The following is a 24,791-nucleotide window of genomic DNA, read 5'->3' on the forward strand; positions in this document are numbered from 1 at the left end:
GTGCATGGTTTTACTCTCAACTGTCCATTTGTGTGGCCTTGGCCATCACAGTAAGTATGCATGTATGTTGCACTGACAATGCTCACACACTTTTACTTAAGAAAAGTTTTGAATGCTGGATTTTCCCACCAAGCACCCAACAATTGGTCTGTGTAGCCAGTGTCGGTTTTACCCGTGAATGTGTCTTAAAGTAAGACACTAAGTTGTCTCGACATCTAATTCATCTCCACCAAATTAAAGCAAATTAGAACATACATCAAATTATTCAAGTTAACTATGAGAAACATGTCTTAAAAATTATCTCGTGTTATAGAGTTTTCATTATAAAACAGATCATTTTGAGTATTGCACAAAGTAATCGTGCCACCACCATCTGTTCTCGGTGCATCATACCCGGTGCAACAACTTGCGTCACAGTGCTCCCGTAGACCTGCCTGTGATGAAAACACAAACCGAAGCCGTGAAACTGGAATCTACGCGATGCACCTGAAGGCAACAAGAGAGAGAGAGAGATTTATTCATCAGCTCTCTTTCCGCTTACTCTCTCTCTCTCTCTCTCCCTCTCTCTCTCTGCTCCTCTCTGCTCTGCCGCCGCCTCCTCCTCCTCCTCCTCCTCTGTCGTGTCAGCGGGCAGAAAAAAAGAGGAAGGAGGAATATGGTTTCATCCGACGCTCCTCCCGTTTCAGCGCTGCCGCTGCTGCTGTAGTACGAGCAGGAGGCTACGAACCCCCTCTGTACCTGAGACAACCACCTTCCCCCGTCACCGACCAGCCTGCAGGAGCACCACCGGCACACCGGGACACATAAATGGGTGAGACGCGACGCCTTTTTTCGCTTCTAATTTTGAGAATGACCAAAAATAGCCTCCAGCGCCTCTGCGCATCTGGATGGGCTGGAATCAACGCCCGCTCCAGATGCGCGCTGAGTTCAGCCTCTCTCCTTCCTCCCCCTCTTCCACTCCTCTCCTCTGCTCTCCTGTCCTCTCCTCTCCTGCCTCACCTAACCCTGACGTCGCGGTGTTTCCGATGCTTTATTCATGATTAGAAAGCCGTGCGTGGGTGTGCGGGTGCGATTTGAGGCGAGCAGCAGCCGGTCGGTCACATTGATGAGTTGCAGATGTTGACACGTTTACATTCACTCTGTGTGTCCGTCTGTCTGTCTGTGTGCCCATTGTGTTACACACTCACTGTTTGTGTGGATGAAAACAGGCCTGACTGTGACATTCCTCCTCTAATCATCGCCATCATTTCACACAGCACCGCGCTGCTGCACACAATGCACGGGCATTAATTAACTGAAGGTTTGGTGGAGCACTAATCAATCAATTAAGCGCATATTCAAATTAGCTGACGGTTTCATAGATGCCCTGTAGAGCTGGAGGTGGCACTTCCCTTTTCTTTCCCAGAAGACATCCCTTTGAATAACTTGACATTGCTCTGCAGAGGAGCACTGGACACTTTGCAGAGTAAATGGATGTTTTATAATATTAACTAGTGATGAAAATAGTCATCAGTTGCATGCCTTCTATGGGAACTCAATCTCTGCTGCATGTAAACAAACAATGCACAGCTACCCTCAGGGGAAACACTTGCAGGCACCGTTACACGCAAACGCAAGCTATTGGGTCTGGTCCCCAGATTCACTGTGTAAGTACTGTGTTAGTTTAATTAATTGCTAAATTGGTTATAATGTGCATCACTAAATTGCAAAATTGTCTGAAATGGAACTTGCAAGGGCCATTAAAGAACCCAAGAAATGTTTTATCACATATGTGCTGTGTTGTGTATCACCTAAACACCAGTATCTGGCCCAACAATGACAAAAAAGTTGCTTTGTAGATATTCTGTAGTCTTTTCCTGCAAAATGATTAAGAACTGCACTCAGGACTGTTGCTAAATTCGTGTCTGTAGTTTCTCTGGGAAGAGCCCACTGCACAAAAGCACAACTTTATGACTTCATTTACTGGTTTAGATGAAACTGGAATGTATTTTATGAGAAAATATTTTCTGGTTTCCCCTCTGATGTCCTCCTACTGCTCAGCTTCAGCTCTTACTGTTTTAATTACAGTTTCCTGATGGACAGATGGCTTTAGCTTTCTTGTTGCTAAAGTAGCTCACCGTTAGCTGGCAACAGAATTGGGCCCAGCAGCTCCTCAGTGAACAAGGCCGGTCACTGGGATGAATGCAGCCTCTGAGACAAACAGAGAATACAGTACCAAGGTTGTTAACAGAGTTTTTGCTAGCCTTATTAGTTGCTAAAGCAGTTAACCTTAACTGTTAGCTGTTAGCTGTTAGCTGTCATTAACAGGCAACAGAACTGGGTCCAGCAGCCTCCCAGTGAACGTGGCTGGTCACCAGGATGAACATAGCCTCTGGGACTGACAGAGAATACAGTACCAAGTTCATGTATGTAGTTTCCTAGTGTAAAGATGGCTTTGCTTGTTGCTAAAGTAGCTAACCAGCTAGTTAGCTGCTGTTAGTGAGCAACAGAACCAGGCTCAGCAGTCTTCAACATAAACACGATTGGTCACTGGGTTGAACACAGCCTCTCGTTTATGGATTGTGATGGAAAGATAAATTGCTAAAGTACCTACCTGTTAGCTGCCATTAGCCGAATATAGTTTTTCAGTGGAGTCAGTAACATAGCAGATGGAAAGGTAAGTAAGAAGCCTTGTTTTGATCCACACTTGTTTGTCCTGTTGAAATTATTGCTTTATGCTGTTCCTGTTTCCAAAAGGAAAAGGACCCTCATTTTTTAACAAACTTTTATTGTAAAACATTTTCAGAAATGTGTTGTTGTCAGCTTACAACAGCATAATCTGACTGGTTTGAAATTTTTTACATCTACCCAACCCTAGATCCTGTTAAACCCGGCATGGGGATGTATGTCGGATGTTCGCCTGGCAGGGATGTGAGCGTTAATCTGCCGGCTGCTCTCTTCCCTGGTGACGGGAGCCAGAGTTTTCTTGGCTAAATGAGACATTTGGAGGTTGCTGTCATCCGTGTTAGGAAGCGTTTCACTGTGGACATCGTCACATGCCAATTTGGTAGCCCAGCCTTAGCAGTGGGGTGGGGGGTGGGGGGTGCAATGCAGACCCTCAGCTAATTTTTGCCAAAGGGCCTCCAAGTGGGTTAATCCACCCATGACATTTATAAAAGAGGAATAAGTTGCTTAATATTGTCTGCAGTCCAGTACAGCACCACCTCTAACCATATAACCACAGTGCTAAAACATAAAATTTAATTAACACCTCTACGACGGTGTAAACAAACAAACAACAACCAAACATCCCTGTAATATTAGAGGCATCATAAAAGTGGATTTAATGGTAGAACAATTTTGTTGGATTGCATTAGATTAAGTGGCCACTGTGTGTACCTAGATGCTGTGCAAGACATCGGCTTTAATTGAAAGACATTAAGTCCTTTTTTAATGTTATTTTTCATTAAAATGACTGGAAAAAGCCGGACTATAAACAGCTTGTGGTGATGCACCGTGGGTCCATTTTGATGTTTTGGTTAGTTTTCCGCTTGATCTCATAGATAACGTACAAAATGAGAACTTAAAGAGGCGAAACATCACTCTGACAGTGGATATATATATTTTTTTGTAGTTCTGCTTTTGCTGCAGTCTTTGAAGAGAGAAAAGCGTCATCTTTGTCATCTAAAAGTATGACCTTCAGTCCCTCAGAATTGAAGTCAAAAGGATGGTTTCAAGACATTTGTACAAAGATTCAAAAGTTTAACAGGCTCTGTCGTCATCAGTCTTAACAGTAAGTAAAGAGTCTGAAAGACTTGTGACACTTCTGTCACCTGAAACTGAAAAACTTTCACTCTCTATCTTGTTTTTGCTTTTTGCTCATTGCTCTCTCCACCTACATTCAAAACACAATGAAAGAAGACACAAAGGCGCAAAGTTCGAAGCCTGTCCGGGGGTTGTCGAAAAGTATTCTGGGAAATGGGACTGCTGGGATTCAGAGATGGACAATGCAAGCTGAGGGAGTGTAGTAAATCAGCAGAATAGTCAGCAGAGAATGGTTGGAATCCTCCTTTAATGTGGGAGAATTTGCTGAAGTCTGTGATCCGATCCACAGTTGGAGTGGGTGGCTTTGACTCCCAGTGGGCTCTGGTCCAGCGTGAATGTTTTACCGACAGAAACAGGCAGCTGTTCTTGACATCATCAGCGACACCACTGAAACATACCCACAACTAAACACAGGTCCGCTGTAAACCAGTGAAATGTCAGCATGGCTCTGCAGAGTTCACTGTGTCTGTATGTGTAGTTTCCCCTTATCTAAACTGACTGCAGCTGCTTGCAGGACGCTCAGTTCCTGTATGTGTGTGTGTTTGTGTGTGTGTGTGTGTCTTGACCACTTGAGTGGGAGTTTTGTTTTGTCTGCAGACTTTCAGATATTCTGTCTCTTGTCTTCTCATAGCCTCTGGTGTGTCATTTTTAGCTTTGCACACATCAACAATGCATTACCAACCATACAACACAGTGTTGTGTGCAAGTAGGGCTGCAGCTAACAGTTATTTTTACTAGCTTTTTGTTGAAGGAACCACAGTGATGCTAACTTCCAGGTTGACCTTCTAAAAACGTGTCATCCCTGCAGCATTAGCAACTTCAGCTTGTTCCTCAGCTTTGGGAAGTTGTCACTGGCGTTTTTCCACTACTTTTGGACATTTCACAGACTGAATGATGAATGGAGAAAATAAATGATTGGCTAATAAAAATAATTACCCAGTGGATTTTTCCACTTGATTTTGGCTCAGGAAAAAAAAACTAAACTACTAAAACTCCACAGCAAACAAAATCTTATGATACTTACACATTTGTTCAGCAAAATAAACTTCATGCCGCATTTATTTTGAAGTGGAAATTCAATTGCCAGAGGTAAAAAGCTAATGTTAGGCTATAAATGTACTTCACCATGTTTGCATGACTTAATGTCGCCGCCTTTAAGTGACTAGTGATTCAGCTAGCCTAATGGCTAACTTTGTCATTTGGTGCTGCGCAGTTAGCATACAGTGAGTTCATCTGAGAGTGTTATTGCTGGAAACTAGTATACCTTTGGTAGCTATTTTTATATACTTTATTAACAACACAACAGCATTACAATATTACAGCCATTAAGACTGAATTATAAAGCTACAGTAAATTAGCAGGCCAGAAAATTATAATAGTGAGCTAAACGACTCTAATAAGCTGGGATCATTCTCTGTTGTCGTTGTTACCTCATTTAAACTAGGTATTATATGCAGGCTGTATCTGGACACGCTGTCTGGAACAACATCTGATCATGAGCCTTTGCTTTTATTTGATAAGCATTCTTCAAACTAGTAACGTAAGATTCTTTTTACTGAATCTGGAGTGACAAGACTTCATCTCTAATAACGTGTTCACTGACTTGCTCCTGTCTGCTTCTAGATAGTGTGAACTACGACAACAAGGCGATTGCAACTCATGTATTAACTGTATTTGAGGAAATGCATCAGGATAATAGCTGTATTACTGTAACACAGTCCTGCGAGAGTACTTGGTGCTTGTTTCAAATCGCTCACTCTCTCAGCCTGGAGCTGAGGGTCTGACTCGGGCTGCACAAATCACTCACTCACCCACAGGAACATGCCACAGTCAGCAGCCGTCCATGAATGAGCGTCCCAACCCTCGCAAAATGACTCATTTCACTACCAGGATTCCGTTCAGTCGGATAACATTTGGAAAGTAGAAACAGAAGAGCTGCACAATTAAGTTATTTTATCCCGTTCATGTTAGCTGAGGGCTGAGCCGGCAGCTGGCAGAGATTTTTGGTGCCGGGACCAGTGAAGAGTGTAGGGTGACCAGCCAGCAGTTGTCCCGAATCCTGAATCCTGTCCTTTTTGTCCCAAAAATGAAACGTTACAGTAACAGATAATGAACATTAATGGATTTGTCAAAATTTCAGTATTATTGTGAGTATTATTGATGTGTTTTTACTTGTCATTTGCACTGATTAGGTTATCACAAATATCAGACTGTGGTTTAACCAGATGACGGAGCATGCAGGTGCAACTACAGTAAGAATTTGTGATTAAAAAAACATGTAAAGAATGTGTTTATAAGCTTCCACAGCAACAATCTTATCTGCTGAAAAGATTTTTAAAATGCCAGTAACACACCTGTTGTCTGTACCAAAACGCCCTGCTTCATATCACCCTCAGAATCTGTAACTTGCCTTTTTAATAGTAATATTGATAACAAATACTCTAAATTATTCGTCTGACATTCTTCTGACGTCCACCCCCAACCCCCGGTCCAGAATTTTACCCATTCTCATCTGGTCATGCTAGACTCGAGTGACTTAAAAACTTGACTCTTTACGGTGAGCGACTCATACAAACTCAATTCTGGAAAAAAGACTCAAACCTTCCATTTCTACATGTTACAGTATCTTGATTCTGCCCACATTGTGATTGGATCTTATGTAATGTGGTGCCGGTGCATCGCAGGTCATTGGAAACTGCCGCTCTTTTGACTCTACTCGTACATCCTTTGTTGAGGAAGCGTGTTCATACCAGGTATAAATGGGGTCTGTGAGTGACCCCCTTTTTGCTGCAAACACTGGCAATCAGGAGTAAATTATTTATTATGCTTGGGGCTAATTATAGCCACAGATTTGGAGCCTGAGTGAGTATTTACAACAGGAGGACGGTGTATGTGGAACTGAATCAGAGTAGTGTTTTTGGGCAACAATATGGTTGCAGCAATATAGTTATACCATGCAGTCCACATTCGCTTATCTATGGTATTGTAACATATTGATGTCTAACATATTAGTGTTGTTAAAGGATATATAATTAAAGTGTATGTCAAGTTTGTCAGGACATAACATTATCATTGTGGAAATCTCATACCATCACAACAAGACGTGCACAGAGACATTTTCTGTGTCTGGTCAACCAACAAAATTATCTGCCTGTGTATCTGCATGCAGACAGAAGACCATGAAAAGGAGGGGGTTTATACCAGAAGTTACGTTAAATCAGGCAAAAGTTTTATTTTTTTAACCAAATATTTATTGGCTAACCTAACCCTAACTCTAACCCTTTGTAGCTTTGTTGCCCAAACCTAACCAAGTATTTTTGTTGCCTTAACCTTACCAAGTAGTCTGTTGTCTAAACCAAACCAAACTGCGGCAAAATAATAATAGAAAAAATGTAACTAACAGGTACCACCAACATGTAATTTCTCTCTACTGTCAAATATTAGTTGTCCAGGATGAGACTTAAACCCTGCTATCATACAGGAAAGCCCTGCACTTAACCCGTTCATCCACTGCAGCTGCCGACCAGCATGAATTTATTTCCATTTTTCGCTAAAATGGCTGCTGTGTACCTGTTTGCACCCTGGTACAGATAGATGCTCTGAAATATAAATAACTTCCTAATTTTCAGTTTATTTATGCAGCTTTACAGGACTTTTTTGTAAGACAGTTTCCATTGCTGTGACCTCAGTATTGCTTTGCAGAGCATTACATTTCTTTAAAATGGTCTTGGTGCATTGTGTTTGCATCTGTCCCATTTCACTTTGTTGTGCATCATATTATAGACAATAAATGAATGCTGTATGCTTTGTAAAATCATAACCAGTGTAGATCTGTTTCAAGGCTCAAGTTTCCGCTCTTTCTGCATAGCTTCACACCAGACAGAGCTGCTCTCTGGAGCCCATTTGGCGTCAAACTTCTTAACGTCACTTTTAACTTGCACCCTTCTTTTGCACTCGGTGATGTGCGGAGCCACAAGCTGTCGTCGTCGTCTTCTTCAGTGGTGTCTGTGTTGCTGACTGACGTGGGTGGGTGGACTTGACTGCAGTGTGTTGTCCTGTCCTGCCACTCAGATGTACTGCGACGGCGGCAGTTTGAAAGACAACTGCCACAAGCTGTAAATTCACTGTACATACTTCTCCTCGCGCTTCCCCACAAATTTCACAAGTGAAGTATTTGTGCCACGTCGCTGTCTCGTCTGCAGCTAATCTCCCTGGTTATCTCACGCCAGAATCATATCCTCCCCATCTGAGCACCAGGCCAACTTGGACAACAGTCGTCTGCTTTGTCTGCTTAATATTGATGTCTTGCAGAAGTCCTCCTCATTGATGTAAACTTACAGCCGCGACTTTTCACTTAATCACAACTGCTTACCCAAGAAGTGCAGTGGGTTCTGGCTGGTGTCATCATTTTGGATGGTGGTGCAAAGTGTGACTTTTTGTGCATGTTACGTTATATGTATATGTGAGCTTGTTTTGGGGAAGAAGCCAGCGTGTCTGAGTCATCGCTACCCCCTCTATGCTGTTGTTCCCATGGTTACCACAACCCCCCCCGAAACTCACCCACCCCACCCACCCCATGTTTTCAGCCACACACACAGAGTTTAGACAAGGATCAGACCTTGGCGGACGATATATGTGCATGTTTGTGTGAGTGTGTGTACAAAGGTTCAGGGTTAAGAAAGCTGTATGTGATGTGACACATTCAGTACATTTTTACAAGTATTATTAGCACACTGTTTGAGGCAGTGTGTGTGATCTTTAGAGATAGTGAGAGAAGGAGGTGGTTTTGTGTGCATTTTTTTTTCATATACTGGTTAATTGCTTCACAGCATTTTTTTTTTGTTTTCTACTAGATTTCAGTAAAACATGTTTCTGTTTTCTGTTTACCTGCTGTTTTTATACCATAATTGCCCACAGTACTAATTCTATCAGTGGCATATCATAGTCATGCTGCTGCTGCTGCAGAAACACAGCTCTTATTCAGTCACTTAATTTCAATCTCGCCATTTTTTAAATCGTTGTTATGCTACTGCCTGAAACTGAACACTCCCTGCACAGATATTTTTCATTATGGGCATGATTCCTCTCTTTCCTGCTAAGACTTAACATGACACATAACTCATAAAAGTGTCACTTTTACCCTTATCACCTTCATTAGCACCTTATACATCAATAGTGCAACAGATGTTTATTTATATTTCTTTATTATTATATTCTTTTGTTCTAATATTATTCTCATATTTATATTTTCTACTTTATTTGGCTGTTGCTAATTGGAGCCTGCCTACAGTTTCACTTGCTCATTGTTGTGAACACTGACTGCGCTGGAACATGTGACAATAAAGCAACTTTGAACCTCAACTTTCGGTGCAAGAAGTTTTCAGTTTGACTGATACGAGGTAGAATACTTGAGCAGGGCTTCATTCAGAAAATTACGACACCATTTCCAGTGCTTTACCTATAGAGTACTTCATTGGATGTCATATTTTTCTGCTTCATTTGATACCCATCATGAACATAAGCATTCCTCAAATTATCCTTCAACATTTTATGCATTTATTTTTATCAGTCACCACAGGCGTGTAGAGTAGCCATACTTTGGAACATTTTGGTGGCATCTCAGCTTGCAGGACTGCCAACTCTGTCAAATACACCGTGCTTGATTTCACCGCACCACAGACTGTGTGTGTTGTTGCCACTGTGTTAGTGGGCCAATCACATGTCGCATTAAATCAAAGAATGCTTGCAGTGATTGGCTGCCAGCAACCATGCAAATAGTATTTTTTTTTCTGGGTCTGTTTAGTAAAAGGATCAAACACAGGTAGCGTTTGACTGGAGAAGTTTTAAAATGTAATGTAAAGTTATTCTGTGGATTTTTTGACCACTCAGCCCAGCATGGTAGTGGTTTCACTTCCATTAAACAGGGCTACCGGCTCAAAGTTGTGTCTTTTAAATGAAGACGAGGGCTCGAGTCAAGTGGCTGTAAAGCAGTGGATAAACCATTCAAACACGTCTCTGAGATTAACACACTGTTTCTGTAATTTCTTCACAATAAAAGTCCACTGTTGTTTCATTATTTGAAATCTCGTATCATGAAGCAACACAAACGGGAAATGTTTTTGTTCCAGGATTTCATCAGCAGTAACTTAACATGACTCTGATGCAGCTGAAAGTGAATGTGAAACATAAACATAATGCAGATACCTGAAAGTAACAACAAACAGCAACCCAGGAGAAAAACTACATTTCAAAGCAGAGATTCTGTTAAGCTACAAAAGTACTGAGAGCTGAACATAAAGAAACTTTTAAAAACGCCTTTGTCTCAGCTCTCTTGCACACATGAGCTGAGTATCACAACACTCACTTGTTCTACGGTTAGGAAGGAAGTTCGTAACGGGTTGGCCGTGGCCGGTGAGATGTCACCGCAGCCTTGAAGATGGGTTGGGCTCGTTTTGGCCCCACTCAAGAATAGGCCCATGTCAGGCGTGGCTTGGCACAGTTTGGCGCAATGAGTGGTAATGGACATGCGCAATGCGGCACGGTTTGACTCTTTGGTGCAGCCAAAAGTGCCAGTGGAAAAGCCCCATAGTAGTGCAATGTAGCACTGTGCATGTGCACCACTTGCACAATGCTACATGTTATGACAACATGATACACAGTCATGCACAATCACAAACAGAATGTGAAGAAATAACACTTTTGACATTATGTTCAAGACATTTATTTATTGTGTTGCAGAGGTCAAATAAAAGTTAGCTAAAGTTAGTATGCTAACCATGCTCGCCTCGTAACTTTGCACATCAAAAGGCAATAGTGAGTCACTGTATTCAAAACTCAAGTCAAATCCTATTTGTGTGGCCCAAAATCACAAATCACAATTCACCTTAGGGAGTGATAGAATCTGTACCGTGTGCAACACCCCCAGTCCTGTAGATGCTTGAAAGAATACAGAAAAACTCTCTGAAAAACTGTAGCGCACAGTCTGCTCACAGTCCAAGAACACTGAGGTGGTTTTCTTGGCGTGTTTGGCTCCTGACACCCTGGGGCAGACCTCGCTTTAATCCCTGCTCAGGCCTCCAGAAGGTATTTTTCTCTCACTTCATGCCTCTCCTGTCCCTGTCTGAATCCATTCGACATCCCTAGAATCAGAATCCAACTGGCCTCTGTCTTGGAGGCCATATTCACTCCAACACCAACACTAACACTCCCCGGTGCTCTGAACTTAGCTGATGGCAGCTACAGTTAGCAGCAGTTAGCTGTTACTTTAGCTCAATTTTCTGTTGATATGCTGCCCAGAATTTGTTTTGAGTATGAATTTGACAGGTGACCAGTTTTTGCACACAGCTTGTTCAAGGTTTACGCACAAAAACAACTACGTTAGATTCAGGGAAATGTCGTGGTTTGCGTAAAAAATTCTAGGTGCCAACAATGAACATGTGATTAAGGTTATGGTTAAAAGAAACCACTGTTAACTGTCAGTTGAAAGCAGGGAAACAAACAGCGGTCTCTCGGACTTTGTCATTTTGTCAACTTCCGCTTGCTCCCGTCATTCTACTATGTCAGCTAAAGGCCTCTGTGTCACTCCAACGTAAACAGATGTTGTTTTGAGGAACTGTTGCTGTCATTCTTCTTGGAAGGACAGTCCCGTTTCAAGAAGAAGGAAGTCCATTCATCGTGTTTGTCAGTCCTCAAGTATACACACAATGTGTTTTGGTGGATTTAAACATCACTCATTTTGTTTACAAGAAGAGTCCCTGGGGAACGTTTAATTAGTGAGTGAAAACACTTTTCCTGTTTGAAAGTGAGACTCAGAGCGGCAGAATGGTGATTATAATATGACTATATTGTTGTACTGTTGAAATTACTGCAGTGGAAACCTACATTATGCTGAATTTACCATTTGAGCTTTGACAGTAGAAGTAATCCCACCTCTCCCCCGAGGATTTTTCTGGCCTTTATTTGAGTGTGTGTTGGAGAGTTTTGTGAATGTGAATTTTATTTGAGGAAATGAAACACTCATCAGAATCAGAGCTGCTCAGAAATGAAATTACAAACAGTTTACTTTTTCTCTGCAGTGTTGCAGGCCTGAGTGAACTGAATTTTGATATAAAGGTCCTGCCTTCAGCTGTGAAAATACTGTCATCATCCAAGAACTAAACATTTAATTTAAAGAAACATTTACAGGTCAGACCAATGCAAATGTTAGCTACACAGACCAACTAGTAATGCAGTTTACATTAAGTTTGAGGGTGAAATCTAAATAGCAACATAACAAAGTACATTTAAATTACAGCTAAACGTTCATTTGTACATAACAAAGGAAAGAATAGCAGGACAAGCAATTAATAAACAATGAGTATACATTTTATTTAACTAAACAATTTCACCATTTGGTATTGAAGCAATCCAAAAGTAATGCAGACTAATCAAGTTACATGAGATTAGGTGACTGATTATATTTTGACAGTTGCCAACCTTCCCTACCCTGTGTGTGTCACTCTTTCATTTCCTGTTTTGAATCATTAAATTAAAGCAGCACTGACGTCAAAATCAAACCCACCAAGTGCAAATATAGAACAATGTGACACCTCTGTGTTGTTTGACCTTTTATCGCCGTTTATTGCTGACATTCTTGGTTTCTCTTTCTCATTCCCAGTGGAGGCTGTGGTGGAGTTTGACTATGAGGCTCAGCAGGACGATGAGTTGAGCCTGACGGTGGGCGACATCATCGTGAACATACGGCGGGACGATGGAGGATGGTGGGAGGGCGAGCTGGGCGGACGCAGGGGGCTGTTCCCGGATAACTTCGTCAGGGTGAGCAATTGCGCTCACTCCATCCACCTAATTTTCTCTCCTCATTCTCAGTCTCTTACTCGCTTCATAAACCCACAAGAAACCCTCCACGAATAGCAGCAGAATAAAGTTTCCAGTGTGTCACTGTAGTGTGGTTTTCTCTGGTTGTTATCTGACACTATTTTAGTACCAGCAATCAAACCTCACTCACCTTTTCTCAAGTCAGGTCAGACTTTAGGGTTAAAATTAGGATGCATTTAGATCAAACGAAGGGCAGGTTGCACCAATAAGGATTAATGTTAAACCCGATTAAACTGTGGTTTAACTTAAAATCTTGTAGCACCAGTCTTAAACTAGGATAAAATAAAAAAAAGTCTCCTTAAGCCTGAGTTTAGTTTCTAAACCTGATTAAATTTACTGCTTTTCTGTTGCACCAAAGCTTTAAACTCCAATTTAAAATGTGATCCAGTATTAACTTTAAACTTTAAGCTGATAAGGTTTAAATAGAGTGAAATAGAGCTTCCCTGCTGAACCAACCTTGCAAAGAATGTAGTTTAACAGTTTAACTTTTAAGCTAACTAGCATCAATGTAATGTTTTGTTAAACTTTTAGCTAGCTAGCAAACAATATTATGTTGTTTTTCTTTTTACTTTGTAGCTTGCTAGCAAACAGTGTAACTTTTTGTTAATTTTTGAGCTAGCTAGCATCAATGAAATGTTTTGTTGCTTTATTGTTAGCTAGCTAACACGCTAATGTTTTAAGAATTTTTTTAGCTCGCTAACGTTTTCCCCCCACTCACTTTTATAGCCTACTTACTACCCGACAGCATTCAAATTTCTTTCTTTTTTAAAATGTATTTATTTATTTAGTTTAGTCTGGATAAGCAAGTATGTCCATATTTATTAAACTGTATTTGATTTCAGTTTACATCACTAAACTGGACTTTACTAAACTGAGATTAGTTTTAATTGTGCAACAGAGCCGTGCCTAATTTTAAGTCTGGATTTACTCATTTTAAACTTAGTTTTGCTAAATTCTGATTAGAAATAATTTTAGATAAAATTGAACTTTGCTGGTGCAGCGCAGTCTTAGAGAGAACTTTCTGTTAAACCCGCCACAGGAAATAGGGTTATAATTATATAAGAAACAGATTGGTAACAAATAAGTGGAAAAACCAACAGAAAGGAGGCTGTTTTGATGATAGTGGTGGAGAACATGGTCCAAAATGACCAGCAGGCATTCGACTGGGCTGTGATCTAGAGGCTGTGGAGGCCACAGCATGTGATTCATCATTTTCTTTCTCATTAAACCATTCAGAGAACAGTCCCAATATGGAAGCATCCACATTATTATCTTTCTGCAATTATTTTAATTTGTGACCACATTGTGTGTTAAAGGCCCAATGCATCAAAGCACACTACACCTTTCCAAATATGGTTGCATGCATGTGGTCTGCATTCCTCTGCAACCCATGTAAACAGTCCACATTTAGTGAGTCTTTATTTTAGGACTTACATGCTGCAGTTCAACCAGAGTTTGCTTGAAATGAACAAGTTTGTAGGAAGTTTTGTCTGAATGCAAATAAAAGTAAAAGTGTTTCTACCTCTCCCTAATGGCCATCCTCGAAACTGAAGTGTCTGCCATCATGGTAATGTTAGAGGAGGGGTCTGCCTATTGTTCCGAAAAGCCAGTAGTTCAAAAATTGTCCAGCCGGTTATCCTGAAAAGAAACCCATGGTCCTAAGGGCCATTACCCTAAAAATAAACACTATACACATGTATATGAGTGTCTGCTTTGGTCCATGTGACATAAATTTTGTCATTGGGATAATGTACTGTCAGTCAAATTGGTCCGATGGGAAATTTTTAAGTTTCAATTGCAAATTAGCATCTGGGTTGCTAATGGTCCAGACGTAAACAAACCAGCAGCTGTTACCATCTCTTTTACAGGGATTTAAACATTTTAATGCCAGGGTTTGTCTCCCGACGTGCAAATGTTTCACCAAAACACCCAGGCAGTATTTTGCAGGGAAGCTGGTTGCTCCATCTTGGATATAGCTCCGCCTAAGACGACTGTGATTGGTTCAGAGAAATACAAACAAGCAGGGCACCAATATGTGGCATCAGACCTCTCTCCCCGTTCCTCAAGATAATCCATGGACCTTGTTGTGAGCAGTTTCATTGGTAGATTCCACTGGAGGAAGAAAGTAGTTCCTAAATGAAACTGCTCACAACAAAGTCTGTGAATTATCTTGAGGAGCAGGGTTATGATTTTTGGAAAGAAACAGTGGTTTTGAATTTTCCAACTTTATGGTACACAAGACAAGTGCCTTTTAGTCCCTTTGTACTGAAGAGGAGGTAAACACGTTATGGCCAATATCTCCAAAACTCTGCAACTCATACCAAAAACTCCAGATGGACAAATAGCACTACATGCCAGGGGAAATATGTACTTTTGCCTTTAAAAGTGCTAAGCTAAAAATGTGCTGTAGACTTGTTAATTTATCACATCTCATCATTTCCTCTCTCTGTCCCTTCTGACTTTACTTCTCTCTCTTAATATAACCAGCTGAATTTGTCAAATTGGTTGTGTTTTGCTAAAACTGCAACTGCACCACCATCACACCCCCAGTTACAAGCTGAGGATGCAAGAACAAACTGCAGATACTGCTGTAAACATCGGTGTCTGCTGTAAGCCTTGAAGCTGCTGAGATGTACAGTACATAATCCAAAATCAAAGTTAAAATAATTTGCAGCAATATGGACAGTTAATTAATAGTAAAAGTTGTTATTAAAACAAAAATGCCAAAGCACACTTTGGTTCCATGCTGTCAGATGAGAATATTTGCTCCCATAAATTTAAGATAACTGTTAAACTGTCCTAATTTTCACTTTTCCACCTGTAGTAGAAGCTGATTTACTAACTAGCAAACGGCTGTGTTCACTCATGGTAGCTAACAGTAGTGTTCACTAACAGTAGTGTTTGCAAACAGTAGCTAACGGTAATGTTAGCTGACAGTAGTTGATGGTAGGTTTTACTAACAGCATTGTTTGTTAACAGTTGCTAACGGCAGTGTGAGCAAACAGCAACAGTACTGTTAACTAACATTTATATTTATTGCTTTTACACAATGGATCCCAGATAAAGCAGAGACTGTATTTGTTATCTTAGCCCGCTGTCTTTCTTTTATCTTCAAACTTAGCATCATTGTAAACAAGTGATGTTATATTTACACTGACATTTTATAGACTGAGAAATTATCTGATTAATCAAGAAAGTAGGCAGATTAATCAGTACTGGAATGATTATTTAGTTGCATTTATACATTGTCTTTTCTTCTAGTCTGCTGGTAGCAGAGTAGTGGCAAATAAATTCAACATGTAGGCGTGAGAGTAAAGATTCAGGAATGAGTAAAGTTGGTCAGAGCTTCTGGTGTACATAGTAAAACTGTGTGTTTGCGGTGTTCAGAGGAGGGAAGTGTTCTGTTCACTGTACTATGGGGGGGGGGGGAGTAGAACAGTGCCACAAGTAGAGCGAGCGACAGAGAACGGCGTTCACATTTTGACAGGGCTGAAGAAGTGCGTCTATTGTCAGGTGGTCTGCCGTACAGCCGGGCTTTATTTGTGCTGACTGAATGTCACAGCTCTCATTCACTGTCAGGGAGCTGGACAATGGGCCTGTGAAGGCTCACTGATGGCGTGGATGTGTGTGTTCATGGGTGTGTGTGAGAGAGAGAGGCTGTGAGTAATGCAGTAATACCAGACTGGTCTGTCACAAGACTGCAGTTATGGGAATCAGTGACATTAAGCTTTGCAATGCCGATGACTGTGTGTGTGTGTGTGTGTGTGTGTGTGTGTGTGTGTGTGTGTGTAGGAAGTGGGGGATGTGGACAGACAGGTTGAAAGAGGGACAGGAAGTGATGGTATGCAGGCAGCCCCCCCTCTGGTGCCATCATGGCTGACGAGCGGCACAGATAACTGACTCTAGTGAAGGTCACTGCTTTAAAGAGTGATTCGAAAGGTGTGTTTGTTTTCACGTTTTTAAACCACACAGAGCTGTAATTTGAGCAGGGTCAGCTCAGGTTAACAAGATGCTAATTCTGGACTTGTGACTGTTTTTTAGTGGGTTAAAGGGATAGTTTGGATTATTTGAAGCGAGTTGTGTGAGCTTCTAATCCATAGTCAGCATGTTACCTTAGATGATGGTTGGCACGTCCCCAGTTTGGAGAAGCAGAGAGGCTGTGGACAGCGACGGGAACAAAACATATTTTAGACACCTAAAAAAATCTCTGTCAGTTCAAGTGTATGCTGCTTTACATCTACATCAGACAGCCTTTTCCAAGTGGAAACCACCATATCCTACTAACGCAAAGTCGTTGTAATGTAACTTTTCTGACACTGCTGGAAAGTCGCATGCAACATTGTAGCAACCAACTAAGTATTGTTTTGCAGTAACATTGCTGCGATGTAATATTTTAATGCCTTCAGAGTTGTTGTAATGTTGCTGCAACGTAACATTTTAATGCTTTAAGTGTTGTTGTAACGTTGCTGCAATGTCACATTTTAATGCTGTAAGCGTTGTAATGTTGCAGCAACATAACATTTAAATGCTCTAAGTATTGCATGCAATGTAACATTTTAATGCTTTAAGTGTTGTTGTAACGTTGCCACAATGTAACACTTTTAGGGGTTATAAAAGTCAAAAAAACCAACCAAACCCCATTGGTGAAATCAGTAATTTTACCTAGCAGAACACAGGAGTTCCTGTTCTCCTCTGCCTCAGCTGATAAGTTTGTTTGTGTTATTGTGTGACTTCTGTATTTTTTCAGTTAGGATTCATTCAAGTCACACAATAATACAAACAAAGTAACAAACTGAGGCAGCAGTACACCAGAAACTCCTGTGTTCTGTCAGGTAAAATTACTGAATTTGCCAATGGAGTTTGTTTGGTTTGGAGAAAGCAATATTTGGCTTATATAATGGCAAAAAAGTGTTTGGCAGCAAGGTGAAGCAGTAAAAATATTTTAAATATAGCTTACACTTAAACTGATATTTATTTTTTTGTGGCCAGAGTTCGTTTTGCTGCTCACCCTGTCTACTTCAAATAATCTGATATGTCCCTTTAGAGTGAACTTTTTCAGTCATTTGAAAGGTGTCTTTGTTTCCAATTTTTAAACCACTCTGAGTTGTAATTTGAGAAGGGCCAGCTCAGGTTAACAAGGTGCTAATTCTGGACTTAATCAGAGTTATTAGTGGGTCCATTTAGCAAAGCAGATATCATCATGAGACTGCAAGCTACTAATGCTAACTCACTGAAGATGCATTAGCCAGTGTGCAAATGTGTTTGTAATGTATTTGTCAAAGCCTGGAGCAGTTATTATCTACCAATTAACTAAACTGATTTTCATCTGAAAACAAAATTGCTCGCTGGGGAAATGCAGACATTAACCAGTTCATTTTTGCAATTTAATGAGCTCCGCTGGCATGAAAAGATAATGCTTTTATGATAATCTTGTTAGTTATAAATAACTAATGACCACAGTTACAACAACAGCAATAAATGTATACCATTTGTGCAGTCACTGATTCTATAAATAGGTCTTTGTAATTCAAATATAGCAATCAATCAACAAGTAAACAAACAAACAAAAAACAGAAAAGGTACAGTACTGATGGCGTTTCACCGGATCTCCCTCAGGTTGATATTTAGCTACAAATCGTAAGCACATTCCTGAAATGATCATTGGTAACATTAATGATCAATTGATCGATTAACCATTATTAAAAAACAAGTTTTGGGAAGAATAATGCTTTTAGTTTAGACATATTTATTGCAATATAGCAAAAAAAAGAGATATCTCTGTCTCCACTCATGAGCACAGCCTGTCCTCCCTCCAACCATATCCGTAACCATATCTTTTAAAATCTGTTGAATATGTGCAGCTGCTCTCAACTTCTATTTCTCAAGGACATCAAGGCTGCAACTAACAGTTACTTAGACTTTTGAGAAACCTGCCGAATAATTTCTGAGTTAGTCAATTTGGTAAGAAATGTCAGAAAACAGTGGTATGCATTATGTTTATGCTGTAATCATCTGACCGACGTGAATTAGACAAGTGGGTGTTGCAAATCAGAATCACATGCTCCAATTTGACAGAAAATGCTAAACATTGTTTGTCATGGTGCAAAAGAGCTGGTGGTCACTTTTAAGATGTGTGTTGCAAAAGTTGCAAAAATTAGCAAATGTAATGCTGAAGTTGCCTTTTTTTTCTTATTTGACAGTGTAACTTACAGCTGGGGTAGGCAGTTTCTTTTTGGCATCACTGAGCAAATGTTCCATAATGACTTTTAACTGTAATGTAGTTCAAATGGTCCAAGAGAAAACTAGATTTCCGCTCCTCCTCTTTGTTCTTTTTTTAGACCATAGAAAATCTAGCTTGTGATGGGAAACTTTGGCCAATCAAAGGTCAGCAAGATGGTTGATTGTTTAACTTCATTCCCAAAAACGTGAACTTGACGACCTGGGAATGAAACTCAACAACCAGTCTTTCTCCAGAATTGCTTACTGCACCTTTAAGTGCACTTATAATGACAATAGGCATCTCCTAGATGAACATAATAATTAATTTTTAACTTTGTTTAAGCTTAATCTATAAAATGTTTGAAAATACTAAAAAATATCCATTATAGTTTCCCAGAGTCCAAGTTAAATTAAATTAAATATCTTGTTTTGTCTGACTAAAACCCAAATATATTCAATTACACATACTGTGTGATGTCTGCAGCTTGGTCGATGGCCCTACACTTCAAACCATGACACTATAAATGAATATAAATATCCTTCCAGCATCAGTTTTGCAGGTGCAAAGCTCTGTGAGAGTGATGCACGATCTGCAGTTACAACCGCGGACACTGTGGTTAATCCACGAGGGTGGGTGGGAAAGAAGGTGCGTCTCCCCACGAAGACAGAGAAGGGTGTGTGTGTGCACTTACGCCTGAGACACTGCAGCATAAATTGTTTGATTATGTAATTCTTCTTTCCTCTGCAGAGTTTCCTTTGTCCTGTCAAGTTTATAAAATAAGACAGAATTCAATTAATCCAAAGGAAATTTCTGTGCCAGATTGCTCCAAAATTACAGTAACATTAGAATAACAACAATAGAGCATCAAATAACTGAAATTTAAATAAATAAAGTATGTAAGGAGAAAATACAAAGAATCAATGCCTCATAGAATAACAATAAGTAAGTACAAAAGTTTAATAGCAGAAGTAGTGATCGAAGTTACATTGAAAGTGATATTGAGAAATAATAAAAAAAAAAGAAATAAGAAATGTAAAGCTGTTTTGCTGCTTGAATGTTCCACATTGCTATATGCTACAGTACAGACCTGAAAATATACTCATGAACATAAAAGTACCCCGCCAAAAAACTACTTAATTACAGTAGTTTGAGAAATTATTAAGTTGCTTCCACCACTAAATAATAAGTATGCAAATTCTGGGTAGACTATCAAAATAAAGGCACAAAAAATACTTGGCTAGTTTTAGGAATCATGGTTTGAGTAAAGATAAGTACATTTACACAAGTTAATGTGTAAAAAATACATTTTGACTCCCGATTGAACCAAAACATCACCCCACTTCCTCAAATCATGGGCTTTCTTGCTCTTTATACTACGTCACCTGACTTTGACGGCACATAAGGGCACCAAGTGACACTGGTGGGTTACATAGATTGAAGCGTAGTGAACAGACTGAAAAAAAACTGTGAAAAGTAGCAAATCCTCACATCTGATTTTAGCATTTTTGTCCTAAGAAATGACTTAAATACTTAATAAGCTCTAATTTGAACTCAAAAGGCTCACTGGATGTTATTTCTATATGTAAGAGAACCTTTTATAACTCACTATCAGCTTTCTCTCAGTATCAGTTGACCAGTGAATACAGTTGAGCAATAAGGATGGAGTTTATAAAAAGAGGGGAAATAAAATTTTGCGTCATTGTTCCTGTGCATTTCACAAGCAGATCTGTCTGTTTCCCCATTCTGTTTCTGTCCCTACCTGCCCTGATTCTTCTGCAGAGCTAACCAGACTCATCTGTCCTTGTTGTTTTCTGCCGCGCTGCATTGTTTTGCATTATCTGTGACTGGGAGGAAAAGGTCAGAGGTCTGGTGATAGGGGATGCACAAAAAGCAATGTTTAGCATGAAAGCAGTGCCGTGTAAACTACGCACTAGCTGTCAGATAAACACACACGCACAGCCACCGCTGCAGCGTACATTATGCAGGTGTTTCCTGTTCAGATATGATGAATCATGTTGTCTTCCTCTCCTCTTTTCAGCTGGGTTTCCTTTAACTCTGGGTTACCTCCATATCCCCACAGGAGGAATTGCAGTAAAGCATGAACGCAGTCCAAGTAGAAACAAAGGCCTCCAAGAACAGTAGAGTAGCTCTTTCCTTGATTTCTTTTCCAATCATTAGGCTCCAGTTCCAAGCTCAAATATATTCATTATTTAAAACAAGCAGCCTTAATAGATAACACATGGACTGCAGGATTTATGTTCCATTGCTTTTCATGAAGCATAAAGACAGCTAAACACCGCCTCTGCTTCACCACTCATAAAAAACGGGAAGCTGTAGGCTAACGAATGGCCGCTGTGGGTTTTTGTGTAGGTTGGCTTTTGTGCAATGTGGAGTCTCCAAGTTGAAAGTGTTTTGTTTTTTTTTCACCAGTCAGTCCGTGTGTCTGTGTCTGTGCATGTGAGTTTCTGAATGAATGTGTGTGTTTGCAGTACACGAAGGCATGCAGGATGTAGAGTCAGAGCAACTCCATCTGCACTCTGACTGCAGAATCAATGTTTTTTTTTTTTCCCGGTTCTACATTAACACTGCATTAGCCTACTTAACAAACGTGGAACAGCAAACGTCAGAGAAAGTCACTGTTCTACTGACCTGACTTCAGTAGCAGAAAACATTAACAGGTCTTTTTAAAAGAAATGTGCACATTTTTACCACAGCTCAAAGTTTCTTTGTCCAACCAGAACATCTACAGATGTGAGCCGTTTGAACCAGTGAACTTTGACCAGTGAAATGAGTAAAACATTAACAGATTACCAAACTGCTCATTTTCTGTTGAAAGACCAATCAATAAATTGACTGACTGACATTATTTTGAAATTTGGCAGGTTGTGCTTACAGGATTGCCATAATCAGGAACATCAGCATGTAAACACATGTGTTTACAGCATGTAAACACATGGGCGTGGCACATGTCAAGCGCACACGCACAAACACAGTGTGCCTATGCTGTCTGCCTGCTGGCTCCAGTTTTATTGTCTGTTTGGCTGTCGGGCTGATTTTATCATACAGATCTGGCAACACTGCTGTCTTGCTAAACTGTAAGCTTGGTGCAGCGGCGGGATGTGTACGGAGGTTTAGCATATACCAAAAGTACAGAAATGCACCCCCAAACTCCAAACTCCTAGCACCTTCTTGTAACTACATTTTTTTTTTATTTGCGTCTCTTCGTAGACACCACCTCCACACTCTTATTTACATGTCTTCTTAGCTACTAAATTTAGCCACCTCGCTTTACTTACGTATCTTCATTGGGCGTTTGCTGCCTTCAGATGGAACTTGTGAGTTTGTGTTTGTGTACACAGTGTGTGTGGCGTTCAATGGCCACATGGACGCCAAGACTGTTGTAGTTTAGAAGTCAGCAAGGCAAATAATTTTGCAGGCTAGCAAGTGAGTAATGTAATGCAGGAATGAAATGATGAATCCATCGGAAATATCAACATAAAAGTCTTAGGAAAAACTTAATATGGATAAAATTACGTATACGATGACATAAGGAACCAAATTCAACTAACTAACAGACAAAGTTAGCAGCTGATGTTAGCTGGTGTATTTCTCTTAGGAGTTGGTGGAGAACAAAACTGGAGCTAAAAGGGTAATTAATATTGGATTTATACTCATCAGGTATCCATAAACAGGACCCCAGTTCCTAATGATAATGTTGCTCTGCTGAGTGTGAAGACTCACGTCTGTATGCTAACATATGAAGCAGTTAGTAGATGATTAGCTTAGCTTAGCTTAGCCTAAAGACTAGGAGAAAGTGAAAACAGCTGGTCTGGCTCTGCCCAAAGTAAGAAAAAGCACTACCTTTTTCTAAATATAAGTGCATGCTAAGAGGACAGTTTCTACTCTGTCCTCAAGTTTTAATTGGTGACTTCATGTTCTCAGAATTTAATTGGCCTCTGAACAACCAAGAATGTGAATCTCTTCTCAGCTGACTGTCAAATTTGTGGTTTAAGCTGATAAGGTGGGTGCTTTTTCTTTTTACACAAAAATCCCACTTACGTCAGCGTTATGTCAAGCGCCCAACCTTTGAAGCTCCTAAAATTTCTCTTAGCCTCTTAGATGAGTTGTCGTCTAGGAAACGTCTTCTCTTGTTGATATTTTTGGATCTCAGAGGCTCATTAAGGCTTTCACGCCACACCAGGCCAAACACGACCAGAGTGTGTGTGAGGGGTTAGATTCTGTGAGTCAGTATACCCGGGCCCGTATGCTTCACTGAGCTGCGTTCGCCACAGGCCAGGGCTTATGAAACAGTGTCATGATGAATGTGGTGCAGAGATGTGAACCGTCATGTCTCGTTTTTCTGGGTCTCCGTGTGTGACTGTGAATGTCTCTCCTGTTTGTTGTCTCTCCATCTGCCTGCTTGTTGATTCCTCTGTTGCTCTGCGTGTCTGTCTGCCTGTCTCTCTCCGGCTTTCTTGATCAGTTTCGCATGGCGTCTTGTGATTTTTTTATTCAAGTGAAAGTCATGAGGACGGAGAGTTTCTGTAGCAGAGGGAAAGGTTGCGGCAGCAGAGGGAGGCGGGGGGCGAGTTGTCTTCAGTTTGTGTGTTTGTGTTTGTCCGAGCTTTCCGAGCTCTGGCTGGTCATCTGCAGGTAAACAGCGAGGGTCACCTGGTTACTGACATCTAATACTGCTGCTCCACAGCAGCATCTGCAGCACAGAGCAGGGCAGAGATACTGTTTGACAAACCTTATTTGCATTTATTGAATACATCAGCAAGTTTATTGCATAACAAATAACCCCATCACCTTCATGTTTATATGCAGCAGCGCTTTTATTCCCAGGGATTTTCATTCTGACTCATGCACTGGTTTATGCAGGAATTATTTACAGTAAGACATATTTTAGACTTTTTATGCCTCTGTCCGTCCGTCTCTTTCTGTTAAACGTGACAGCTCAAGAATGTCTTGAGGGAATTTCTTCAAACTTGGTCCAAATGTCCACTTATACTCAAGGATTAGATTTGGGTGGTCAAAGGTCAAGGTCACTGTGACCTTACTTTTTTTTCTGGCAATAACTCCAGAATGCATGTGCCAATTATGATAAAAACAAAAACACATGTCTAATAGGATAAAATGAGGAAGTGATGACAATTTCATTGTTCACTTCACTGAAGAGTCAAAGTTGTGAAATGAAAAGTCCTTGGTTCCTTTTAGCGTCAGTGAAGCGACGTCAGTTACTGATGACGGGCTGAAAACAGCTGTACCAGCTGTCAAACTAACCGGTATGAACGTCCACAGAAACAAATTAAAGAATGATTTCAACACCTGGCAGCATTTATTTAGGTCTTTAAACTGTTTAAAATAGGGGATTATTCATGATATTCTTACTGATGTTTATTTTAATCATCATTCAATTCCTTTTAAATCTTAAGGTTGATATTGGCTACGGATCAGTGTTATTTGTTTACTTAGGCTATTTATTTACTGGCATCATTGTTATCTGCACAATAATACACACACAGCTGTGTAAGAATGTGTGTGTGTGTTGATTTTATTGTGAAATAACAAAAGACAAACTGCTGCTGTGTGAGATGCAGCAATTCTTTGCAATGACATTAAGTTATTATAAAGTGTTAGATGCCGACACATGACGGCACATTATATCTTATCTCATCATGTAGCTGTGTTTTATTTTAGTATCTGTACATCCCTGAACAAGACACTATAAAGTAAGCACACAGCTGCAGGTGTTTTCCCTGATTAGTCCATTTAAGTGTGTGACAGTGATCCCACAGTAATAATCTCTGAATCATCACCGTACCAGACACCTTTTAATCCTGTTTCTACATGTTTGTCATTTTCAGAACATGCAGCGATTTGCAGTCTAATA

At 40.3% G+C, this 24,791-nt stretch overlaps 1 protein-coding gene across 4 annotated transcripts in view; it reads left to right on the top strand.

Annotated features, from left to right (window-relative positions):
* The first annotated feature begins 583 nt into the window (after positions 1-583).
* Positions 584-24,791, top strand: part of sh3kbp1 (SH3-domain kinase binding protein 1) — a 48,625-nt gene continuing 24,417 nt past the window's right edge. For 2 of the 4 annotated variants that reach the window (XM_084747580.1, XM_084747582.1), the window contains exons 1-2: positions 584-811; positions 12,461-12,618. In XM_084747580.1, coding sequence (XP_084603706.1) covers positions 808-811; positions 12,461-12,618 — 162 coding nt within the window. In that variant the 5' untranslated portion in view covers positions 584-807. The remainder of the gene's footprint in view (positions 812-12,460; positions 12,619-24,791) is intronic. The other 2 variants (XM_084747579.1, XM_084747581.1) reach the window with 2 other exon arrangements.

The sequence above is a fragment of the Lutjanus erythropterus genome, chromosome 21, assembly GCF_056507025.1.
Source record: "Lutjanus erythropterus isolate fLutEry1 chromosome 21, fLutEry1.hap2, whole genome shotgun sequence".
Classification (NCBI taxonomy): Eukaryota; Metazoa; Chordata; class Actinopteri; order Lutjaniformes; family Lutjanidae; genus Lutjanus; species Lutjanus erythropterus.